At 41.8% G+C, this 26721-nt stretch overlaps 1 protein-coding gene across 4 annotated transcripts; it reads left to right on the plus strand.

The window, feature by feature from the left end:
* Nucleotides 1-979: 979 nt before the first annotated feature.
* srfa (serum response factor a) lies at nt 980-26721 on the plus strand. 4 transcript variants are annotated; one of them, XM_024443619.2, is made up of 8 exons: nt 987-2004; nt 11436-11705; nt 17536-17791; nt 18359-18520; nt 21147-21251; nt 24634-24810; nt 25779-25855; nt 25952-26185. In XM_024443619.2, exons 1-8 carry the CDS (start codon nt 1549-1551, stop codon nt 26036-26038), a joined length of 1590 nt encoding a protein of 529 aa, XP_024299387.1. In that variant the 5' UTR covers nt 987-1548; the 3' UTR covers nt 26039-26185. The 4 variants fall into 4 exon arrangements, with proteins under 4 accessions (XP_024299377.1, XP_024299382.1, XP_024299387.1 ...); XM_024443609.2 differs by lacking the exon at nt 25779-25855 and having other exon boundaries at nt 980-2004; nt 25952-26721; XM_024443626.2 differs by lacking the exon at nt 18359-18520 and having other exon boundaries at nt 993-2004.

Below are 26721 nucleotides of genomic sequence, written 5' to 3' on the forward strand. Positions count from 1 at the left end.
ATACCGCCACCTTGTGGCTACAGCAAAGTCTACAGTCTTTAGTGAAACTGAATTTGTTTGATGAATCTCTTCAAGACAACTCGTAAAAAGATACATTTGGAATACTTCATGTTGCATGGTTGTTTTCCTTTGAATTCACATGGTGTCCCAAATATGGAATAAGAATCGATATGGGTCCAACACTGTTGACAAATGCTGTATGTCGTTTTATTTACTGTTCCAATATGAGTAAATAAAAAAGTATTGCTGTGATTAAAAATGCTAGGGAATTTATCATCACATTTACACTGGGGTGTATTTGACTTGACGTCCTATTTTCAGAACACAGGAAAAGTTGGTAGTTTACGGGCAAAACTATTCAAATGTCACTGGGGGAACATTTTTAAAATAACTTTTAACCAATTAAAACACTCATGTTGTCTCTTTTCAATGACGAAACTATGTGGATGCATTTTCGTCCAATCACAACCAAGTTAAGGGCAAAGATTATCTATTATATTTCCAAGATAACCGAGTGTTCTCTCTTAACAATGGAAATGCATGTCCTCAATGATTGAAGGCAGGCGAGATCAGGTGGGACCATTCTAGAAAATGAGAGGGCATATACGCGTGATAATAACATGTACAACCACATAGTTTTTCTCAAAGTTGCCAGAATGCCATGTGCATACACTTATATTAGTACATTTATAACGGCCAAACCATGACGAGACTTCTATTCGCTCAAATAAGCCTCACGCAATTCGACACTGTCATGGACCTTTATACAAAAAGGGCTGATCTCACGCAGACAGATTTTGAGCGGAGTAAATGCTCTCGCTTCTTCTCTTCCTCTCTGTTTGGAGCTATGACTCACCAAATAAGGAGCGACAACACCATAAAAGGAAATGTATGGCTGTATATGGCGGAAAGTAGATCTCGAAAGAACGTTTCCCAAGATATAATTCATGCGCGCTAAATGTGTTGCTCTTGTACATCTAAAATGTATTTTCAAAGGGAGACTATTTGCAGATGTTAATAGCATAAATTATCTATTTTGGAAGAGAGACTGGGAATGATCAAGCGTTTTCGTTGTGAACTATATGGGATCGCGGAGTAATACCAATGGGTGTAAATCGAAATGTCCTTATGTGGAGAAGAGTAGGGGGTTGGGTTTGATTGATTAGTTGTAGGCGGAAACAACTTCTATCTACAACTTTGCACAGTTATGGTAAATTATATGCCATGGACAATTTCTTTCGTTTACACTAATCTGTGCTAATTCATTTGACCGTGTTTCCTAAAGCTCACAGAGAACACGCAACAGCACTATATAGCTAGCTAGCTAGGCTTTACTTGTTGATAAAGTCGCTAGCTAAATGCCATTTAACTAGCTAGCTATCTCTCGGTTAGTTGGATTTCACGGCAATTTGCACCAACAAATTGAGGAATGGACAGTTTTTGAATAATTTCTGTTCGATCACAACATCGCTCATTTACGCATAAACCCAGTGGATCCATCGACCGCGGCGGCGCGAGAGGTTTGAAGGCCTGGGGGACAGGTTCGGAATGTTGGGGGGAAACGGGGCAGGATTAGGTACAAGAGCAGGGGGCGCACGACCTGGAAATGGGACTGGGTTGACCGCTCTGCAAGTTAATAACCCAGGAACGAACATGAGTGGTGCCGAAGGTGGAAGGTTTGACGACCGAATCAGAGAATACTCAGCCGAGGTGGTGTACAGCGGCTCTGAACCAGAGTCCGACTCCGGGGATGATGATGATACCATGGGTTCAGCCGGGGACCGAAGAGGGGTGAAACGAGAGAGAGCTGAGATGGAAGTCGCTGCATCGACGACGTCTATGGGGCAACCCCCGGGAGGTTATGGTGGTGTCACGGGAGGTGCAACAGGGGCAAAGCCAGGCAAGAAAACCCGCGGACGAGTCAAGATCAAAATGGAATTTATAGACAACAAACTTCGGCGGTACACAACTTTTAGCAAGAGGAAGACTGGCATTATGAAGAAGGTTAGTTGTCAGTCATCTCTCTCTGTTTTCATTGCAGACATGCTGCCAACCTGTGCTCATGCTCCCACACCTGCGCAGACGTTTCATTTCACAGCCACAAGTGTTGACGCTATGGTAAACATTCATAAAAACAAAAATGTGCTTATTGGTCTTAATTTAAGGTTAGGCATAAGGTTAGCAGTGTGCTTAGGTTTAAAATCAATTTTACGAGAAATTGTAAAAATAGACGGGGGCTATGGTAACTAGTAATGACCTGACAGCTAACTAATTGATTTAACCTGTATTTTTTTATATATTTTTTTATCCCTGAGTCATACTGAGACCAAGGTCTCTGAATTGCATAAATTACAGTAAAATGCACATCAAAATGCAAACAGAAAGAAAAACACTGTCATAAAAAAGAAACGCATTCATCAGTAATTAAGGTCCTCAATCAGCTTTCTGAATTGCGCTAGAAGCACCAGAACATCACATTTTGAGGATTGTTCAACAAATATGGTACAAGAAAGGAAAATCAGCTTTTAGTTAACTCAGTAGAGACGGCCATCCCCGAGACTGGGTGTGGTAATTTGTATGTCTCAAGTTTAGTAATGATGTTAGGTACAGTGGGACTTTATGTAAAAGGGCTTTATAAATGAGAATATGGCAATGTATCAACCTACTTGACATCGGAGGGCCAACCAACTTTCTGGTAGAGAATGCAGTGATGAGTACTAAAATTGTCGCCCGTAATAAAGCACTATGATAAACTGCATCTAACTGCTTTAATGAAGTGGTAGCTGCATTCATATAGGTGATGTCGCCATAGTCTGTTCAGTCTACGCCGTCGGTCCTAATCTGCCTTCTACTATTTAGCGAGAGGCAGGACCTATTTCTATAGAATCTCAATTCTCAGCTTCTTAACTAACTCATCAATATGCTTTTTAAAAGACAGCTTTTAATCCATCCAGATGCTAAGATAATTTTAAGCACGGACACTATCTATATGGACACCATCCAAAGTACATATGCTTAAATCAGACATATTTTTATGCACTCTAGAAAACCACATACACTTACTTATAGATGCATTCACTACTAATTTGACAAAGTTTTTCTGTAATACAATAAAGGCAGACTGTGGTTCAGAGAGCCTGGTCAACCGAGGGGGCAATAGCATAAGCAACAGTATCATCGGCGTACAGGTAATTATTTTTTACAGACAAGTCTATTGTTAATGTAAACATTAAAGTACAAGGCCCAGAATCGACCCCCTGCGGGGACACCTTTTCTCATTTCCAGGAAACCTGATTTAACACCATCAATAGAGATTGAGTTCTATCTGCCAGGTATAATTATTTTATGTGGTAACTTACAGCGAACTCATTTGAGTTCAATGGCCCCATTTATAGATGATATTGATAAAACAATGTTTTCATGAAGGGTTCTTGATTAGGCTGTCCAGAGTAGCTACTTTTCATGAGCTGCTATATAGTTCCAGGACTTGATTAGCTTTGTAGAACAATTCAGCTTCCACAGAGGATCAATAGAGACTGGTGAGAAGAACATTTTAATGCATTCCAGCAATCACCTCCCCAAGTTATAGCCCAGTAAAAACCTGAGCATGCAAATACTTGCTGCCAAAGCCACTTTCTTTTCAAGGCAGCTCAATATTGTTTGATCTGGCCTGTTTGGTTAGGTATGACACTATTTGCGTTTAGGTTGGTTCATGTGTAGGGCGATAACCTCATCCTAGATAAGTCTGTCAAATGGGACTACAGCAGCAGCATGCATGTGTTCCTCAGGCCTGTGGTCAAGTTTTAATGTCACAAGTACACTGAAATGCCTTTCTTGCAAGCTCTACAAAATAACAAGGTAGAACAAAAACATGCAAAAGTAAGAAGCTGTATACAGGGTCAGTTCCAATAACATATTTACAATATGCAGGGATACTGGAGTGACAGAGTTAGGTATGTATATGGGTAAGGTGACTAGGCATCAGGATATATGATAAACAGAGTAGCAGGAGTGTAAATGATTGTGTGTGTAGTGTAAGGTCGATCAATTAATCGGCAGGGCCGGATTCAAGTTTTCATAACAATCAGTCATCTGCATTTTTGGACGCCGATTACATTGCACTCCACGAGGAGACTGCCGTGGCAGGCTGACCACCTGTTACGTGAATGCAGCAAGGAGGCAAGGTAAGTTGCTAGCTAGCATTAAACTTATCTTATAAAAAAAAAAAACAATCTTAACATAATCACTAGTTAACTACACGTGGTTGATGATATTACTAGTTTATCTAGCTTATCCTGCGTTGCATATAATCAATATGGTGCCTGTTAATTTATCATCGAATCACAGCCTACTTTGCCAAACGGGTGATGATTTAACAAGTGCATTTGTGAAAAAGCACTGTCGTTGCACCAATGTGTACCTAACCATAAACATCAATGCCTTTCTTAAAATCAATACACAAGTATATATTTTTAAACCTGCATATTTAGTTAATATTGCCTGCTAACATGAATTTCTTATATATATTTAGACTTAGGGATGCCACTCGTTAGATAAAATACGGAACGGTTCTGTATTTTACTGAAAAAAAAACGTTTTGTTTTCGAAATTATAGTTTCTGGATTGAACTAAGGCTCATATTTCTGTGTGTTTACTATATTATAATTAAGTCTATGATTTGATAGAGCAGTCTGACTGAGCAGTGGTAAGCAGCAGCAGGCTCGTAAGCATTCATTCAAACAGCACTTTCCTATGTTTGCCAGCAGCTCTTTGCTGTGCTTCAAGCATTGCACTGTTTTTGACTTCAAGCCTATCTACTCCCAAGATTAGGCTGGCAATACTATAGTGACTATAAGAACATCCAATAGTCAAAGGTATATGAAATACAAATGGTATAGAGGGAATATTCCGATAATAACTGCAACCTAAAGCTTCTTACCTGGGAATATTGAAGACTCATGTTAAAAGGAACCACCAGCTTTCATATGTTCTCATGTTCTGAGCAAGGAACTTAAACATTAGCTTTCTTACATGGCACATATTGCACTTTTACTTTCTTCTCCAACACTTTGTTTTTGCATTATTTAAACCAAATTGAACATGTTTCATTATTTATTTGAGACCAATTTAAGTTAAAATAAGTGTTAATCCAGTATTGTTGTAATTGTCATTATTACAAATGTGTATATATAAATATCAGCCGATGTAATCGGCACTGGCTTTTTTTGGTCCTCCAATAATCGGTATCGGCGTTGAAAAATCAGTCGGCCGACCTCTAGTGTAGAGTCAGTATAAATGTGTGTGCTGGAGTGTCAGTGCTATTTAGCAGTCTTATGCCATGGGGATAGAAGCTGTTCAGGAGTCTGTTGGTGTCAGACTTGATGCGGAGACAAGGCTTTGGTGGCTGGAGTCTTTAACGATTTCCCTAGGTCTTCCTTTCACACCACCTGATAAGAGGTCCTGGATGGCAGGGTGCTCTGTCCCAGTGATGTGCTGGGCTGTCTGTACTACCCTCTGTAGTGCCATGCGATTGAGGGCGGTGCTGTTGCCATACAAAGCAATGATTATTTTAAAAATCTTTATTTAACTAGGCAAGTCGGTTAAGAACAAATTCTTATTTACAATGACGGCCTACCAGGGAACAGTGGGTTAACTGTCTTGTTCACGGGCAGAACAACAGATTTTTACCTTGTCATCTCGGGGCTTCGATCCAGAAACCTTATGCAGCCAGTCAGTTATTATGCAGCCAGTCAAGATGCTCTCAATGTGTAACTTTTTGAGAATTTGAGGGCCCATGCCAAACCTTTTCAACTTCCTGACGGGGAAGAGGAGCTGTCGCCATTTGGACAATTTTAAGTCCTTTAGTGATTTGCACACAATGAACTTGAAGCTCTCCCCTTGTTCGCAGGCTAGTAAGTGTGTGGTGAAGGAGATCATTTGGTTTGAGAAGCAGGGAGGTATTTAGGTTGGGAATTAATGTTTCCTACTCAAAGGGGCTTTAAGCTCAGGGAACTTGGCCAGTTATCTGTTAGGCTACCTAAACTGTACTATGAGTAGATTACATTAAGGCCTTTGCAAAGACAAAATGTCCACTTTTGTTATTGACCAAATACTTATTTTCCACCATAATTTGCAAATAAATTCATTAAAAATCCTACAATGTGATTTTCTGTAAAAAAAAAATCTCATTTTGTCTGTCATAGTTGAAGTGTACCTATGATAAATTACAGGCCTCTCTCATCTTTTTAAGAGGGAGAACTTGCACAATTGGTGGCTGACTAAATACTTTTTTGCCCCACTGTAAATGCACAACATTCTTCCACAGCAACCATGTTATTTTGAGGAAGCCTATTTTTGATTCTGAGTTCGGACATATAAAGTTTATGTGAACTATTTGTAAGATGTTATTTTCTGAACTCCATTCACTCGTGCCTGAGCATTGAGTGAGACTGGTGCTGTCGACACATGTGCAGATCAAATACACCGCTGCAGTTGACTTAGCCTCGCAAGCTAACCGCCGAATGTGACGACAGAACCGAAGCAAATCATACAATCTGGCCAGGTTGATATCAATATTTTAATTTGCTAATATTGCACAGTGTAACGCGATACTCTTAAGACCGATTCTTACGTACAGTCTGCGAAGGCATTCAGGAGTTAAACAATCCCGCTCAGGGCAGGGGTACTTCACAGATTTTCGAACCCAGGTATGCTGTATGCAGCAGGGAGGGGCAAAAAAAAAGTTTGATAACCTCTGTTACAAAACAGGCAATGAAAGGGGCTACCTAAGTCAGTCAGTTGCACAACTGAATGCATTCAACTGAAATGTGTCTTCCACTTTTAACCCATCTCTTCTGATTCAGAGTTGTAGGAGGCTGCCTAAATCTACATCCACGGCGCCCGGGGAGCAATTGTCTTTGGGGGTGTGCCTGTGTACGCAACAGGCTACCTGCTACCCCAGGAGGCAACAGGCTACCCCCCCCCCTTACAGAGCGGTGCCTACTAGGTAGGCGCCTAGGCAACCACAAGGTTCCTTCCCCTCTGCAATGATGCAATGCCACTTGTGCATATACTGTGTGGGAAAGGGGACACCTAGTCAGTTGAACAACTGAATGCATTCAACCAAAATGTGTCTTCCACATTTATCCCAACCCCTCTGAATCAGAGGTGCAGGCAGCTGCCGTAATTGACATCATCAGGGCCCAGAGAGAAATTGTGTTGCTCAAGGGTGAACGGCAGATCTTTCCACCAAGCTGGTTTGGGGATTCGAACCAGCGATCTTTGTTACTGGCCCAACGCTCTTAACCAGTAGGTTAAGAGCGTTACCTGCCAGCCCAGGGTTGGTGTGTGGGTGGGTGTCCGCACAAATGACAACCTACAGAAAGTGTTGCTGCAAAGTGGAGGATACAGGAGAGCTAGGCCTAACTCGCTCAATCTCTTCAACTCTATATTCTCCTTCCTATCGTTTGCAACTTCCTGTCTTTGTAGCCTTGTTTTCTAACTAACACTGGTTGCTTTCTGATGTCGTTCCAGTTTTATGAGCACCATAAAGTGCTTGAATTCATTGAATAGCATACACAGCCAACTGGCCAATGGCTGCTGCCAAAAAAGATCCCCTCCCCTCCTACTACAATAGTGCCTGGGAGCTCTGAGCTTGTTAGAGCCATGCTTCCTGCTGTGTACACAGGCACAATGTTATGCATGGCTGTGGGGTTCCCCTTAGAAACAACAGCTTGTGCTCAACGAGATCCTGTTAAAAGCTTTTAAGAAATAGCTATGCATGTGTTGGAAGGAAGCTTGGTCTAGGCTGCATTAAGTAGGGCACTGGGTTGTGGTACTAATAGCCTGTGTGGAACAAACATGACCTTCTGACATTCTAAGTAAGGAATCCCGTTAGTTCTATTCATGACATTTCTATTTGCAATTATCCACAACGTTTGCCATCTGAACGTGGCCTTGCACTGCTCTAAGCAACTAATGCGCTTGTTCAGAAACATTTACCTCTTACTCTCCCAATAATCACTAGCCTGACTCTCTCCACTCGTGGCCTTTGTAGGACCACAGCCCAGAGACCACGTTCATTGTTCTCTCCAATATCAATAAATACTTGTTAGTTAGGAGATGTGCTTGCTGCCACACCACATTGCATCAGTGCTAAGGAATTCTGTGTGTTTGCGCCAAAAGTGTTGTCAGAGCACATTTGTAGAATGTTTGCATTGAATATCAATGTACTGTCATTTTTGATTTTGGGATTAAGCTGGTTAGAAAAAGGAATAACTTGTCATAAATTAGGGAAATGATTTGGGCTGTGTAGAGCTCAATGAAGCCAGTTATGAGTGATTGTCTACAGGTAAAGGGAACAGTTAGTGTTGCTCAGGAGTTTGTATGAATGGTTTTGCATTTATATCAAATCAAACTTTATTTGTCACATGGTCGAATACAACAAGTGTAGACTTCACTGTGAAATGCTTACTTATAAGCCCTTAACCAACAGTGCAGTTCAAGAAGAGCTAGACATTTTTTACCAAATGGACTAAAATAAAAAAGTAGCACAATAACGAGGCCATATACAGGGGCCACCGGTACCGAGTCAGTGCGGGGATACAGGTTAGTTGAGGTCATTTGTACATGTAGGTGGGGGTGAAGTGACTATGCATAGATAATAAACAGCGAGTAGCAGCAATGTACAAAAGGGAAGGGGGGTGTCAATGTAAATTGTCCGGTGGTGATTTTATTAATTGTTCCAGAACAGCTGGTGTTCTCGTGCATGCTTCAGTGTTGCTTGCCTCGAAGTGAGCATAAAAGGCATTTAGCTCGTCTGGTAGGCTCACATCACTGAGCAGCTCGCATCTGTGTTTCCCTTTGTAGTCCGCAATTGTTTTCAAGCCCTGCCACATCCGACGAGCGTCAGAGCCTGTGTAGTAGGATTCAATCTTAATCCTGTATTGACTTTTTGCTTGTTTGATGGTTCGTCTGAGGGCATAGCGGGATTTATAAGATTCCGAATTAGTGTCCATCTCCTTGAAAGCGGCAGTTCTATCCTTTAGCTCAATGCTAATGTTGCCTGTAATCCATGGCTTCTGGATGGGATGTGTACGTACGGTCACTGTGGGGACGACGTCGTCGATGCACTCATTGATGAAGCCGATGACAGGTGGTATACTCCAATGCTATTGGATGAATCCCGGAACATATTCCAGTCTGTGCTTGCAAAACAGTCCTGTAGCATAGCATCAGCATCATCTGACCACTTCCATATTGAGCAAATCACTGGTACTTCCTGCTTTAGTTTTTGCTTGTAAGCAGGAATCGGGAGGATAGAATTATGGTCAGATTTGCCAAATGGAGGGCAGGGGAGAGCTTTGTATGCATCTGTGTGTGGAGTAAAGGTGGTCTAGGATTTGTTTTTTTGTTCTTTCTCTGATTGCACATGTGACATGCTGGTAAAAATGTGTTAAAACTGATTTAAGTTTGCCTGCATTAAAGTCCCCGGCTACTAGGAGCGCCGCTTCTGGGTGAGCATTTTCTTCTTTGCTTATAGCCTTATAGAGTTGGTTGAGAGCGGTCTTATTGCCAGCTTCATTCTGTGGTGGTAAATAGACAGCTACGAGTAGTATAGATGAGCACTCTCTGTATACAGCTTTTCATGAGGTCTCAAATGACTTTGCATTGAGACCCTGTGAACAAAACCTCTAGGCCTATATCCTAAATGCAAATCAATTTAGTAATTCATCCATTTTGTCTTACACGACTATTCACTGCAACTGTAGGGTAATGCAATAGGTACAGTATAGCCTATCACAAATGTTACAATATATTGATAAATATACATGCAAAGGGCCTGTTCATATCTATTGACGCCCAACTTGATGACCTCTGTATATCCATAGAAACATCAGTGTCCAAGTGCTGTTCGCCGTTAACGAAAGAAGTCTGCTCAGACAAGCGTCTGTCCGATGGGATTTTTCTTGATGAAGCAGTTCATTTATTTTATTTATTTATTTATTTAATTTATTTATTTATTAGAATTTGACTATTTTTAACATGTGTTTGCAATTAAAATGGATAAATGGATAATTAATTTGTGCACTGACAATCACATTTTCTCTTTTATTGTGTTACTGTAAAGTGTATTGCGCTTTCAAAGGCATTTTAGCCCCTTACACTCCTGGAAATTGGCCTATGTGGATAGGGCCCAATTGAAATGTTTCTAACAGAAGAACTATAAAAAGCATATGCATAACCAGAACATGAGATTATGGGGAAATGATTACATTTTGGTTATTTCAGATCAAAGGTGAGGACACTAGACTGAATCCAAACCTTACACTCTTGATTTTGTGCATTTTTAATTTATTGTACTTTTCACAGCATTTGTCAATGACATATTAAAAATACTTGGATACTGCACATTCAGTAACATAATAAGAATATTAATTTATATTTTGGAGTAGGTGCAAGATAGGAAAACGATTACAATGGTTTTGAGTGAGAGGTCGAACTGGTGTCTCCAAGAGGTCACACACCTCTCCAAACTGTGTACAGTTCCTAAGTCATTTCAATGCACGTTTGACTCAAGGAAAGAACTTTCAACTATAAGGTGCTTTTTTTTGAGCTCTCCTAGCTTTGCCATTGAGGAACTGAGGCAAGCACACTTGTAGTTTTTTATTTTTGAACACAGCTCTGTGTCCCCACCGTCATACCATTGCTGTTTACATTTATATATCGCAATCTGGGTCAGGTGGGTATAATTTGAAAGCTTATTCTATTGCCAACATGGCTAGCCACGTTATAAAATACGATCTCAGTCTTAGGCTTTGAAAAGGCACTTCAGAGAAACAGATTGTAATTTTGGTGCATATAGAATTAGTGCATTTAAGTACGTGTTCACGTCTAATTTTCTTCACAATACGACAAACCATAAGCTCATTGTGTTCAGGACAACCCAGGGTATAACACACATCGTCCTTGTAACTGTGATCAAACAGCGCTCATAAAGCTTGATACTGTAAATGTATGTCTTCAAATATGGAAATGTGAAGCACACATCAAAGTGATATTTATTATAACCCTCAATGTCTCATCTTTCAGAACACATCGACTCCTCTGGATTTACAGCATTTCCCTCACTCAGACAACAAATGTGCAAAAGTAGCCCAGTTTAGCCGGAAGGATGGGGGGCATCCTTGTTGTTACACATGGTCAAGTTTAGAACAGCTGTCACTCAACCCATACAGCGCTGTGAAGTGGTGAACCTGAGCCCTGTACCATGTATAGCATGTTACTCTACAGGCACTGCGTTCCGATGTAGGCACTTATCAATGACAAACATTTTTCAACCCGTATATGGGATGACAGGGACAGTGGGTGGAAAGGGCTACATTAAGTTTGATTTAATGCCTGGCGCTCTCTCATCCCTCTTCCCACTCCCCCAGGCCTACGAGCTCTCCACTCTAACGGGCACCCAGGTCCTCCTCCTGGTGGCCAGCGAGACTGGCCATGTCTACACGTTTGCCACGCGCAAGCTCCAGCCCATGATTACCAGTGAGACGGGCAAGGCGCTCATCCAGACGTGCCTCAACTCGCCCGATTCGCCGCCCCGCAACGACCCGTCCACCGACCAGCGCATGAGCGCCACAGGCTTCGAGGAGACGGACCTCACCTACCAGGTGTCGGAGGGTGACGGCTGCGCGGAGCCCACCAAGGTGAGGTGGTTAGACAGTCTCCTGGGATTAACGCAACGGATAGCTGCTTCAGAGCACCTGGCTTACCACACATCAAGTTGCCGAATGCTGTCTTTATATGGTGATTTTAGCATAGCAGTTGCATGGAGGTGATTTTCAAAGTAATAGATTAACAAACATGTCACTCTTTGGCCTACTGTGCATAATAATAATGTGGAAGAGGTGTATTGTTGCTCTGTTCATTCTTTCTCCTGTTGGGAAATGGGCACAGGCTTCAGAACCGAAGAGGTTTGCTAGGTTACTATGCAGTGCCGGAAAGAACCAGTGTAGAATGTCATAACTTGTAGTTGCATTCAGCATCCCTTGAAAAGGGTGTTGGCTGTCTTAATCTCAGACTGTGTTAGAATTAAAGGCACTCGCCAGTGGTAGCTTCACCGTCTTATTCTGGTTAAATGTGTGGGAGAACAAACTTTAAGCCAGAGAACTTTTGTAGCCACCAATTTTTTTAATTTACGCAACAACAACAAATCGTTGGATCAAAGTCATAGTTCAACCTCACAGAATATAATATTGCTTAAACGGTTGACATCACTACAGGGTCCTTTAACCAAAGCTGACCGATGGGTTAACTGTTAAGTCTCCTTAGACTTCACTGTTATTCATGAGCATATGAAAAATAAACACATCTGAAATGCTTCACAGCAGATTGATAAAAATAAGATTTGGCCTCTTTGTCCATATATGGGATGGTTTCCTCTAGTTCCTCTCTTGGCAGATGGCTGCTTGCATTCCATATAAGCTGCAGCTGTTTTCAGAGTTGGTTGGAGACCGTGATTTTCAAGGAAACATGGTGAGCTCTATGTGAGGAGGTTCAGCGACGTACACCTACCCGAAGCGAAATCTTTTGCTTGAGTAAATAAAAAGGGCCTTCGTTGGGCTAGTCTTGAGCCTTATTGTCCACTTGAGGTCAAAGTTTCATCTCTCACCTGGTTTAATGCAGAGGGGAAGAAATGGTAGCTTCCTCGGATGGTCATGTAGTTGGCTTCATTTACCAGGCACAGGCCTACACTTTCACTTTGGAATTATAGCGTGAGCTACACAAGTTCACATCAATATTTTTGTATTAATGACTGACCCATTGACCCCCATTTTAGAGCAGTGAAGCTTATGACCAGTGACAACAAATCATGTCATCATGATGCGCAGTTTGATTAAATGGAAACTAATTCTGTGTTAGATTATCAGTGTTTGTGGCTAGGATTCGGGGGATTTTTCTGCTCATTAAGCTTCTTTACTCAACCAAGAGCCAGACTTGCTTTGAAATATAATTGGTTGTTGATGAACCACGGTACTACTTCGGCTCACAGCTGATGTGGTGGGAGGAATCCTCACTGTTCACTCTGGAGAGGAAATTGCTTTTCAAATGAGGTTAAAGGGTTGTCTGACTAGTCACCTCTGTCGTGGTGTTGTGCAAAGCACTGATAGAAAGACAGTACAGACGACAAGGTAGAGCCGCACGCTGGTGCAAGGAAGCTGTTGTCACAGGAACACTGAAATACAGATGGACAGGGACGCTATTCAGGAGCAAAAGTGGGCTTGGCTGGGGTTCTGGACTCAATCAGACCACAGCCAGACAGACGCCCACAGTCGGTGTCATAACAAGAAACGGGCCATCCAACGCAAACTTAGTAGGGCATAACACTCGTAACCTAGGTTTTAATTGTTTGCTTTACTCTCGGTAAAGAGACCGGCTATGAGCTCGTGAGGTGGTGGTATTCCCTGACAGGAGGTGAGCCGCGAGACCCCGGGTTGTTTGTTTACTAGTTTTGTCCCCTCTCCTTTGGAAGAGACTCGTTCAGCAACTGTTTTTGGAGGAGGAAATGGACTTATGCTCAGAGGGATAACTTGTTCAAATAGGCTTTAAAAAAGAAACAACTTTATTTAACTAGGCAAGTCAGTTAAGAACACATTCTTATTTACAATGACAGCCTACCAAAAGGCCTCCTGAGGGGACGGGGGCCTGGGATTAAAAATTAAAAATAAATACAGGCTGTAGATGTCCTCTAGAAAGAAAAGGAAACCAAGTGCCCTAGACTAGAATGCACGATAATGAATGCAAGACAATTAATGCGGTCAGTTGAGTCTGTTCAATATGTTAGTACGTACTAACTCAAACACTCCATTCCCCAACAGGATTGTGTTCAGTAGGACACACCGTAGCAAAATGTTTTGCAAACCAGGAAGCAACCATTTTTGTTCTAATTGGACACATTCAGGTAGTATATGTGTCAAACTCATTCCACGGAGGCCCGAGTGTCTGCGGGTTTTCGCTCCTACCTTGTAATTAGTAAGGAACTCCCCTCACCTGGTTGTCTAGGTTTTAATTGAAAGGGGAAAAAACAAAACAACTTAGACACTCGGGCCTCTGTGGAATGAGTTTGCACCCTGAAGTAGTACCTCCCTGTGGGCCCCAAAAACAGCCATGGTTAAAATGTCCCATCGTTGAGAGTTTGATACAGGTTCATTTTACATGCTGTACCTTCAATTCGATACTGTTTTCTTAAATATATATCTTTTTTCTTTTGTAGGTTTTTTTTTTGTGTGTATGTGAATCATTGATCATTTAATTAGGTTTCTGACTGTATATTCAATAGAAATAGAGGGGAATGTATCAAACCTGTTGCCGTGATAAAAAATGTTTTGTTGTTGTGCACTCAAACAATAGCATGGTCTTTTTTTTTTTCACTGTAATAGCTACTGTTGGGCCTCCCGGGTGGCGCAGTGGTTAAGGGCGCTGTACTGCAGCGCCAGCTGTGCCATCAGAGTCCCTGGGTTCGCGCCCAGGCTCTGTCGTAACCGGCCGCGACCGGGAGGTCCGTGGGGCGACGCACAATTGGCCTAGCGTCGTCCGGGTTAGGGAGGGCTTGGTCGATAGGGATGTCCTTGTCTCATCGCGCACCAGCGACTCCTGTGGCGGGCCGGGCGCAGTGCGCGCTAACCAAGGTTGCCAGGTGCACGGTGTACCCTCCGACACATTGGTGCGGCTGGCTTCCGGGTTGGATGAGCGCTGTGTTAAGAAGCAGTACGGCTGGTTGGGTTGTGTATCGGAGGACGCATGACTTTCAACCTTCGTCTCTCCCGAGCCTGTACGGGAGTTGTAGCGATGAGACAAGATAGTAGCTACTACAACAATTGGATACCACGAAATTGGGGAGAAAAAGGGGAAAATTTAAAATTAAAAAAAAGCTACTGTTAATTGGACACTGCATTTAGATTAACAGTAATTTAAGCTTTCTGCCCATATGTCTATGTCCCGGAAAGTTGGTTGTTGTATACAACCGTCCCGGTTTAGAGATGCCCATCCCGTAGAGGTTAAAGTTTTGTACAGCAGCTTAAAATACAATATTTTTGGTTATGGAAAATATAATTCGCATCGGTTTAGATGGTACAATGATTCTCTACACCACAGACAGCCGTGTGTCTTTGGGTTTTTTTCTCCTCCTCCCTTGAACTTGATTGAAGAATTAAGGTCACTAATTAGTAAGGAACTCCCCACCTGGTTGTCTAGGGCTTAATTGAAATGAGTTTGACACCCCTGATCTACACTATACTGAACCAAAATATAATGCAACATGCAACAGTTTCAAAGATTTTACTGAGTTACTGTTCATAAGAAGCCAGTAAATTTAAATAAATTCATTAAGTCCTAATCTATAGATTTTATATGACTGCAGTGGCACCACCATGGGTGGGCCTGGGGAGCCCCATAAAATAGTTTTATTACACAGAAATACTTATAGAAATGCTCACCAACATGTATGAAAACAAACTTGTGCCCAACATTTGAGAAATAAGCTTTTTGTGCGTTTGGAAAAATCTTGTATTTCAGCTCATGAAACACGGGACCAACACTCCATGTTGCATTTTATATATATTTTTTTAGGGGTAAATCGGCTTTAATATTGCAGATTGATAGAAGCCACAATGTAATTGTCTGCATCATTTCCAATCCCCCATATATTTAAAAATGTGTGTGCGTACCAGTCAAACATTTTTAACACACCTACTCATTCCAGGATTTTTCTTTATTTTTACTATTTTCTACATTGTAGACATCAAAGCTTTGAAATAACACACATGGAATCATATGTAACCAAAAATAAAGTGTTAAACAAATCAAAATATATTTGAGATTCTTCAAAGTAGCCACCCTTTGCCTTGACAGCTTTGCACACTCTTGGCATTCTCTAAACCAGCTTCACGAGATAGTCACCTGGAATGCATTTCAATTAACAGGTGTGCATTGTTAAAAGTTAAGAAGAAAATAAATTCCACAAATGAATGCATTAGCTGTGTTGTGACAAGATGGAGGTTGTATACAGAATATAGCCTTATTTGGTAAAATACCAAGACCATATTATGGCAACAACGGCTCAAATAAACAAAGAGAAATGACAGTCCATCATGACTGACCATGTCTTAAAGTAAATCTTGAAATTTCAAGAACTTTGAATGTTTCTTCAAGTGCAGTCGCAAAAACCCATCAAGAGCTATGATGAAACTGGCTCTCATGAAGACCGCCACAGGAAAGGAAGACCCAGAGTTACCTCTGCTGCAGAGGATAAGTTCATTAGAGTTACCAGCCTCAGAAATTGCAACCCAAACATGCTTCAGAGTTCAAGTAAGAAACATTTCAACATCAACTGTTCAGAGCAGACTGTGTGAATCAGGCCTTTGTGGTCAAATTGCGGTGAAGAAATCACTTCTAAAGGGCACCAATAAGAAGAGACTTTCTTGGGCCAAGAAATCTGTCCTCTTGGTCTGAGTCCACATTTTAGATTTGTCATTGTGAGATGCAGTGTAGGTCAACGGATGATCTCCGCATGTGGGGTTCACACCGTGAAACATGGAGGAGGAGGTGTAGAGGTGCTTTGCTGGTGACACTGTCTGTGATTTATTTAGAATTGTAGGCACACTTAACCAGTATGGCTACCACAGCATTCTGCAGCGATACACCATCCCATCTGGTTTGCTCTTAGTTTCTGATTTGTCATTATTGTGTGTAGATTGATGTGGAAAACTTTTAATTTAATCCATGTTAAAATAAGGTTGTAACGAAACAATGTGGAAAAAGGGGTCTGAATACTTTTCGAATGCACGGTATATTATCTTAAATATATTTTAAATATATTTTCATTTGATTATTTACTAACTCTACCCTCCCTCTCCTAATTGGAGTAAACTAATGGACAACACTATGTAGGCTTCTAATTTCAGTTTATACATACTATATACATTTTACGGACAGTATATATTTTTTACTTGACAATTGCTACCAAAGCAAGCGAGCTATTTGACTTTGATCTTGGTGAGCTACATGAGCATATTTAACTTTCTTTGATAGTTTGCCAATTCAAGCGAGGAGTCTTACGCCTCAATAAGTATTTCCCAGCATTGTTTGTTCGAAATTGAGTCTCATCTCATCATCCCCAGACTCAAATTTGCTTTGCTTGATTTTCATAAAGATAGTTAGCATGCCAGCTTGCTCACAAACTACTTGTGTCCAGGAGTTGAAGCTTAGCCCTTCAATGGAATCCTTAACGTGTATCAGCAACTTGTCAAATCTAAAAACACTCCAACTGTGCTGACTGAGATGGACAGAGTGCATAATTTATCTGCATTGTTTTTTGGCATGAGAAAAAGCAAATATTTGGTTGGTACATCCCCTTATCTGTATCAATGATAATCAAATTATCTACATATCATAAGCTATGTAAGTAGACTCTCTTCAAATGCACTGTTAACAGATCAATATCGTAAATATCTCTCTCCTGCTTTCTCCATTTCTCAGGACATGATGAAGCCGACGTTCACCATGGCCAATCTGCCTGCCGGTGTCAACACCCAACCCACGTCGACCTCCTCATCCTCCACTTCCTCCTCCTCTGTGGCCATGCACTTGCAGAACAGCATCCCTGCCACCTGCTGGCAGGTCTCGGCAGGCATCAATACTCACAGTGCCACCAGCAGTGCCAACGGCACGGTGCTGAAGACCTCGGCCACGTCAACGAGCGTCATGCTACCCGGAGGGTTCACTCTCATGTCTGGTGAGTGAAGGGGGGTATCCTGTTTTTATCCCACTTTCTTTGCCTTATCATTTACCCCCTCCATGTTGCACCCAACTTTGTTTACTTCTGTTCACCCCCCTGAAATTGTTCCCTTGCTTCAGAATTGTCTTTTTTAATTTTTTTATAGTTTTTGAGAATATTGCACCCCAATAAAAAATGTTTTCCTCTGGAGCTTTTTGGCTCTGTGTGTTTGTGCATGTGGTTTGTCTGTTTTGTGTGCATGGCTGTGTTTTGACAGTGTTTTGTTGTCTGTGACTTTGTTTGGCTGTGTTTTTTTTCTGTAACACTGTATTTTTCTGTGAAGCTGTCTGTATTTTGTCTGAGGCTTTCATCTGTCTGTGAGGCTGTGTTATGTCTGACTGTGTTTGAGTATGTTTTGCCAGTCATGCTGTGTTATGTGGCTGTTTTTGTTTGTGTGGCTGTGTCTGTTTTCCCTCTATCTTGGTCTTTCTCACTGTGTTATGTGTTTTGAGTTTTCTTGGTCTATGTGCCGGTTCCACTGCGAGAGACCTGTGCACCGCTAATTTTCTCTGCGCGTCCTCATAGGCGCAACGCTTCCCCCTGGCACGCACACCATTCCTCTCAGTCACCTGCAGGCCCTCCAGGGCCCCTTGGCCCAGACCAGCATCACCACCGCTACCGCAGGGCACACACAGCAGGGCCAGCAGACCACCCTGCTCCGCCTACCTGCAACTGTCTCGCTCACAGGTCAGGGGCTTCTTCACCCCGCCGCGTTTTGTTTCCATGCCACGACACTTCCAAACATCAACTCTCCTTGAATTGCAAATCAACCCCTATCTCCTACACTTTTGACAAGCAATATGGCAACAATTCTGCCTTTTTTAATGAAATGGTCTGCACAACATAAATAATCTTCAATGATTCATTTATTCTCTGTGCGACCGCAGCCACCTTAAGTGTACAGCTTAACCAATTTTGTTATTCTGCCTTACCTATCAGAGGGCATGATGGAGCTACCACTATTGCTACACACATCCGATCTTTTCCGATCTACACCCAGGGGTTGACTTGGGATTTAGGGTTTATCGCTCTCTGTCTGCATGCATCTCTCACTCTAAGATTGTGTCGAGTGTCTTCAAATTGAGCCCGGTTTGTTTGCATCTAGGATCCCAGTCATTTCTCTGTAGCTATCTCTTGTCGCTGTTCAGAACTGTATCTCCATGCCTGTCTGTTAGCGTCCTTTTCTAGGTTTGCCGTTGCCTCACTGTCCCTCTATGCATCTCTGTCTCTCTCTGTATGTTTGTTTGAGCTTGCATCAGTGTCTCTTCCTGGGCTTATGTCTATCTCTTTTATATATCGATAAAGGCAAAAAAAAACATACATTTACAATGCAGTGAGATAGCAGGTTTGAATGAACTCTTATGAGGTTTAAATATGGTGCTCTGCTTGCAAACAGTCACAGGAGAGGCCTCATTTGTTGATGGGACAAAGGGAGGCAGTAAGGATGGATAATAAAGACTCATGGAAGGGTAAACAGGAGCTATATTTTAGGGACGAGGAGCGGGAGGAGTAGCAGTCAGTGTGTAGATGGGGGACAGGAATATAGGAGAAGATATTTTAGTCTGTTCACTCATCAGTGTTTGTTACTGAATGAGGGTGTGTGTGTGTGGGGGGCGCATTAAGGCTGTTACTGATTGTGTGTAGTAGCACCACTGTTATCACAAGAAATAGAAAAAATGGGGAGTCTGCTTGCATATGTGGACAAAGCCACGTTATTTTTTGAGCAGGGCTAAAAATAACCCCCTCCAGGGTTTTATCAGTTGTCTTAGCGAATGGGGGAAAAGCGGGAGTTGAAAAAGTTCCACACTTGTGTCCAATGTTTTTTTTTCTGCACTTCAACGTTGTGAAAACATCCAGCGTGCGGTTACTGTGAACACTGAGGCTATAGCTACTTTAAGTTAGTTTTAAGTGGCCAAGTAGGCTACTGTGGCTATTTGAGCATTAAGTAGGCCTACCAGAGTGACCTACCATCAAAAACAATGGAGAAAATGCATCCCATAAACTTCTAGCACAGTGATAGAACAGCTATCATTCAGCCTTCAGTAGCAGCCAATGGGTGGTGTTCAATGTTGACCTACATTCCATGAGACGCTGCAGGGTTTGACATTAACCTGTTTATCCACTTGTCCTTCAGATGAGGAGGTGACTGAAAATCTTGTTGTGGTGTTTGATGCAATAATGCACTTTACAAAATAAAATGCATTATTATTCCCGTACCATTATTACAGAGAATCAGACACATTATGCTCCCCTCTGCCTATTGGCTACTAAACTTATTCAAGACTGTCTCACAATATAACTCTACCCCTTTTAAGAATATGTTTAGAAAGGTACACTTGTTTTGTACTCTTGTAGGAAGCAATCACTACTCTATTGCTGACTATAAATTATCTATAACTGGGCTAATAACTCACTAACTAGCAAAGGATATGAACAAAATGTGCACACATGGCTACATGCAGCTCTTGCTTTGATCTCAAAACAAGCACATCTACTCACAATCGCTCATGCTGTAAACACAGTCCAGTTCAAAGAAAATTTCCCAGATCCATCTACTGTATGGCAATGGTATATTTGCATTCAGGCCTACTGCAACTCTGATTGGATATCTGCACCAGTCTGTGTAGAGTATGGGCTGAGTTGTGTGTCAATGCGATAGATTCCTACTCTGATGCGTTCTGCCTACAACAGAATCTCTTACGTAGTTAGTTTTGCATTCAAAGTCTTGCATAGTTTGTTTCGGTATGTTGCATTAAAAGTGACTAATATTGCGTTGATTCGATCACAATTGCCACAGTAAAGGGAAACATTGATAGTGTTAACGAACAGGGAAAACTCTAGAAAGTTGAGTCTCGTGCTTCTGTCAGCGGACGCGTGCAGCTTAGATGGAACATTGCTTGTGTCAGTTTTATATCTCACTTGGTGTTCATCTTCATGAACTGTAGTGAAAGTAGGCTAACAGCTGTGCACATTCTTTAAAATTGTCAGTAGGAATATCCCAAGTACTTAATTTGTAAAATCACAACGTCTGAAAATGGAACACATTTTTTGTGTTAAATAGCATATATGACAGCTGTATAGACGGGGATTCTACTTTTCGGTAGGTCAGTTAACCCTTGCTGAGCCACTTAAGTGGTCCACTTCACTGGTACACACTCATAACTAACCCGTTCATATTTACCACCCAACTGTAGTGATGTACCTAGCAGAGGTAACATGCAAACTTGACCTCTATAATGAGTGTGCAAAAATAGCAGAATGGTTGAATGGAAAATGTATATTCTCACTCTAGGTATGTGTGCGTCTTTCTCAGGTGGAGGGATGGGCCAGCAGCTGCAGGCCATTCAGGTTCACCCCAGCAGTCAGCAGAGCTCTGTGAGCCACAGTGACCTCTCCCACATCACAAGCAGCTCCACAGGTAAACAACAACAACTATACACTCTCACAGCAGCCTGTCTGTGCTTATGAGCCATTTTACTGTTATGCCAATGTGATTTGAGGAGGGGGGGGACAGTACTGCAATAATATTATTCATATAATGAGGAGAGGGGGAAAAGTTTCATGTTAAATTGTTATATGATTACTAGTAGGCTATTTACCCCACTCTCAAATGTGACAAGCAGCGGTCTGTTTACAAGTTGATGTAATAATGAAATGGGCTACTTGATGGACCCAATCCCAAGGAGGAGGGTCTGGAATGACGGGTGCAGCAGAGCAGTAGCTCAATCTAGAGGGGACAATAGAGAGACTGACATGAGTGCTACTTCTCAGTGGCAATTTAATCTGAAATCGACCTCTAGGCTCTAGCTCCTCCTCACTAGGCATTCCTGTAGTTTTGAAAGGACTGGACAGGTATGAACATTATGGTAATTGCTTCTCCTTGCCTTCTCATAGGCAGAAATACTGTATATAATGGTATGGTCGTGTCTCCGCCCTAACAATGGGAGTCGTCCCAATGGCGGGAAGGCAGGTGGTCTGCTTATCGTTGACAGATTTTGATGGAGTAAACCCTCTTGCTATTGGGCCCAGTTTTTCAAAACATTTCTGATTTCGGCAATCGGATTGGATTAAATGTTCGATTTTGGTATTTCAAAACAGAAAAACTAAAATGATTCTGATCATTTGGATTAGGATTTGGTAATCCAATCTGACTTTTTTTAATCAAGATTAACCAATGATGTGTGTATATATAAACCCTGGATTGCTGATGCTATGTATTGACCAACGGAAGTCTTTGAAGCCACCGGCCGCCACATTGGTCACTCCTCCATAGGAGTGAATGGAATTCTACAGTATTTCATTAATGTTTCAAGGTCAAAGTTATTCATATTTCAGTATTTCTTTGTGGACAGTAACATTGGTACTCTTTAAAAAATTACATTAAGGAATCGGTTTTAAAATGTTCAGTTCACATAATATAATTTTAAAAGTATGCATTAAGGTGTCTGTAATAGAATATACTTGTCAAATGAATGTCGACATTTAATTAATGCATTTCTAAAGCAACCAAAATGGCTGCGTTGTGTCTTCAATACAGCTCTCCCTGTCAGTCATCCAGGGTTCATACACATCATTAAAATGATTTAAAGGAGAAGTTTCCTTTTTTTACAACCAAATCCCTATTTTGATGTAAATGGCATGTTATAGAAGGGTCCAGACACCCTGTTGTGATTTCACATGTTTTTGAGAAAGATTAGGGAGGTAAGGCAATAAATAGGCCGTAGTGGCGAAATAATTACAATTTCACAAATTAACACTGGAGTGATAGATGTGCAGAAGATGAATGTGCAAGTAGAGATATTTTTAATGTAAATAAAATAAGTAACAATATGGGGATGAGGTAGTTGGATGGCTATTTACAGATGGGCTATGTACAGGTGCAATGATCTGTAAGCTGGTCTGATAGCTGATGCTTAAAGTTAGTGAGGGAGATATAAGTCTCCAGCTTCAGTGAATTTTTTTTTTTTTTTTTTTTTTTTTTTTTTTTTTTTGTGCAATTTGTTCCAGTCATTGGCAGCAGAGAACTGGAAGGAAAGGCAGCCAAAGCAGGAATTGTCTTTAGGGGTGACCAGCGAAATATACCTGCTGCAGCGTGTGCTATGGGTGGGTGCTGCTATGGTGACCATTGAGCTGAGATAATGCGGGGCTTTAACTAATAAGGACTTATAGATGACCTGGAGCCAGTGGGTTTGGCAACGAATATAAAGCGAGGGCCAACCAACGAGAGCATACAGGTCGCACTGGTGGGTAATATATGGGGCTTTGGTGACGAAACAGATGGCACTGTGATAGACTGCATCCAATTTGCTGAGTAGATTGTTGGAGGCTATTTTGTAAATTACATCGCCAAAGTCAAGGATCGGTAGGATAGTCAGTTTTACGAGAGTGTTTGGCAACATGAGTGAAGGATGCTTTGTTGCGAAATAGGAAGATTTTATTTTGGATTGGAGATGCTTAATATGAGTCTGGAAGGAGAGTTTATAGTCTAACCAGACACCTAGTATTTGTAGTTGTCCACATATATTCTATGTCAGAAGCGTCCAGAGTAGTGATGCTAGTCGGGCAGGTGGGTGCGGGCAGAAATTGTTTGAAGAGCATCCACTTAGTTTTACTTGCACTTAAGATCAGTTGGAGGCAACGGAAGGAGTGTTGTAATGGCATTGAAGCTCGTCTAGTTAACAGTGTCCAAAAATGGGCCAGAAGTATACAGAATGGTGGCGTCTGCGTAGAGGTGGATCAGAGAATCACCAGCCGCAAGAGCGACATCATTGGTGTATACAGAGAAAAGAGTCAGCCCGAGAATTGAACCCTGTGGCACCACCATAGAGACTGCCAGAGGTCTGGACAACAGGCCCTCCGATTTGACACACTGAACTCTATCTGAGAAGTTGTTTGTGAACCAGGCAAGGCAGTCATTTGAGAAACCAAGGCTGTTGAGTCTGCCTATAAGAATGCAGTGATTGACAGAGTTGAAAGCCTTGGCCAGGTTGATGAATACGACTGCACAGTATTGTCTTTTGTCGATGGTGATTATGATATCGTTTAGGACCTTGAGCGTGGCTGAGGTGCACCCATGACCAGCTCGGAAACCAGATTGCATAGCAGAGAAGGTACAGTGGGATTTGAAATGGTCGGTGATATGTTTAACTTGCCTTTCGAAGACCTTAGAAAGGCAGGGTAGGATGGATATAGGACTGTACCAGTTTTGGTCTAGTGTCTCCCCCTTTTGAAGAGGGAGATGACCGCGGCATCTTTAGAGGTTGTACAAATGAAATTCTCATTCCTAACTTTATCCGCAATGTTATATTCCCTTTTTGTGTTTCTCAAAAACGTGAAATCACAAAGGTGTCTGGACCACCTTCTATAATAGAGATTTGGTTGTGAAACAGTTTTTCCAAACTCAAAGGTACTGATTAGGATAGTTTTGATACCATAAATGTGGATAATGTTGATCCCACTGGAAGGGTGGATATAGAAATGTGAAAGGCACGAAGGTGGGGAGATCAAACAACAGTATTCCATCTGAAAACCAAAGGTAACTAATTGTATTAAATGCTTGATTGTGGTATGTATGTGGTCATTTGTTACATTGAGAAGTGTCAAAGAAATGTCATGTACTTGCAGTACAAGTGATATGCAGGCTCTATTTTTGGCCTTAGTTGCCTTTTTGTTAACAGTTTTCGTTTTCACTATGACCTGTTCTACATGTTGAAGTCACCATTCATAATTGTATAAATGAACCTTACAGAATATAGATATGCACACCTCATTGCCCGTGTTGTCCTGTCTCCCTGCCCCAGTGAGCCTCCCCACCACCATCGTCACGTCCTCGGTGCCCTCATCGATGGGTGGTCACATGATGTACCCCGGCGCCCACACTGTCATGTACGCCACACCTACGACCTCGTTGGGCGACGGCAGTCTGACCGTGCTCAACACCTTCCCACAGACAGCCCATACGCAGTCCCATGACCCCGGTGAGCCAATCAGAGTCCAGACACCACAGCTGGCCTAACAGGGCACTGATATACAGTGAGCTCCAAAAGTATTGGTTCACAACTTTTGTCAACTTTTTTGTTGTTTTGGCTCTGTACTCCAGAATTTGGATTTGAAATGACACAATGACTGAGGTTAAAATGCAGATTGTCAATAATAATTTGCAGGTTTTTTCATCCATGCTGGGTGAACCGTTTAGAAATTACAGCACTTTTTGTACATAGACCCCCCCTCCATTTTGGGGCACCAAAAGTATTGGGACAATTTTCCTTATGTGTATTAAAGTAGTAAACATGTAAGTAGGAAGGTGTTCCTAATGTTTGGTATATTCTATCTATGTCTGCTGTAGAGAGACTTGAGCACATGAGAAAACAAGTTTTGATCAGTCAGCTATAGGATAACAAATACCGGAGTTTAGGTGCAGGTAGAGCCGGTTAGCGCTAGCTAGTTGGAGTCAAATATCTATACTGTCGTCCAAAAAATATTGTAATATGTAACCATTTTTTTTCTCCCCATCATTAGTTTTTAGCGTGTCCGATCCATCCTATAGAAATAGACTTCGGATTTTAGTCCAGATCATCTGACATTTGAGAGAAGACATTCTGACCAGACATTTTGTGCTGCTTCGGTGAAACTCTTAGCTCTGTCTACATTGTGCTCTTGCATTCTGTAAATATAACATTTATTGAAATGGGCTTTAACAAATAGGAATATAGGCAATTTTCTCAGAATGTCACCCATGCACTACCCCTGCTGTGTGCTGCCTGACTCTGCTCTTTACTGCATGGTGGCATGCAGTCAAGTTGAAATAGCTTAGTCTCGTCTGTCATGATGTTGTTACTGTCAATGATGGCTGTCAATCATCCTCAATAGATGATACTATCGTGATCGCGGCCAACCCTACTGGATTGTATATGCGCGATTCATTTATTGGATCCCCCCCCCCCAGGTGCTGTATCGCAGGTGTTCCTCACAGGACATCCTGGGACAGTTCAGATCCCTGTATCGGCAGTGCAGCTCCACCCGGTAATGACACGCATGTCCCTCTGTCACCACAACTCTACTGTCATTACTGTCACCTCAACATTAATGTCACCTAATCCCTCTCCTTTTGACCTGTAGATGCTGATTGGTCAGCAGTCAAGCAGCAGCAACCTCACAGAGCTTCAAGTGGTCAACCTGGACGCCCATCACTCAAAGGACGATTGACCCGCCCACATATAGACTGCTTTACCAAGACACATTTGAATGCACACACGCCAGGGGATCACTCACGCCTTGCCAACAGACTGCCACCCCCTATTTATTACTGCCTTTTCACCGCAATCATTTTGTTTTTTAAAAATAAACCTTGTAATATGCACACACTTACAATGGTTTTACAGAGAATTGAGGTGTGGTGCTGCCATTTTACTTTGTATATTTGTCTTTTATTTTCTTCCTCTGCAAGAGTTTCTTGGCTTGACATATCCACATATTGCTGAGGCTACAGCTTCACATTTCAATCGGAGACGTGTAGTGTGTACACATACCTACCGGTTGTATGTATTTGAACTGAAGAGGTTTTGATATTGTTTTTCTTACGAGTGTATTCTCTTTTAAGCCCCCTGTGCATCCTAACGTTGATTACTTATATTTTTCTTATGTTGGCATATGAATGATAACTTTACAACACCAGTTGCTGTCATTAAGGTAATCATATAATTTTTATTTCATTTCTGGGGGGAAATGTGCAATTGATGCCAGTATCTACTCGCTGATAATGCTACAGTTAAATAAATATATATAGTTGAAGTCGGAAGTTTACGTACACCTTACCCAAATACATTTAAACTCAGTTTTTCCACAATCCCTGACATTTAATCCTAGTAAAAATGCCCTGTTTTTAGGTC

The sequence above is a fragment of the Oncorhynchus tshawytscha genome, linkage group LG02, assembly GCF_018296145.1.
Source record: "Oncorhynchus tshawytscha isolate Ot180627B linkage group LG02, Otsh_v2.0, whole genome shotgun sequence".
Classification (NCBI taxonomy): Eukaryota; Metazoa; Chordata; class Actinopteri; order Salmoniformes; family Salmonidae; genus Oncorhynchus; species Oncorhynchus tshawytscha.

Bases quoted from the DNA above. Each gene is read 5' to 3' on its own strand.
- srfa (XM_024443609.2), top strand. From the start codon at position 1,549: ATGTTGGGGGGAAACGGGGCAGGATTAGGTACAAGAGCAGGGGGCGCA. The intron at 2,005-11,435 runs GTTAGTTGTCAG...CCACTCCCCCAG, and splicing joins AGACTGGCATTATGAAGAAG to GCCTACGAGCTCTCCACTCT. The intron at 21,252-24,633 runs GTAAACAACAAC...TCCCTGCCCCAG, and splicing joins CATCACAAGCAGCTCCACAG to TGAGCCTCCCCACCACCATC.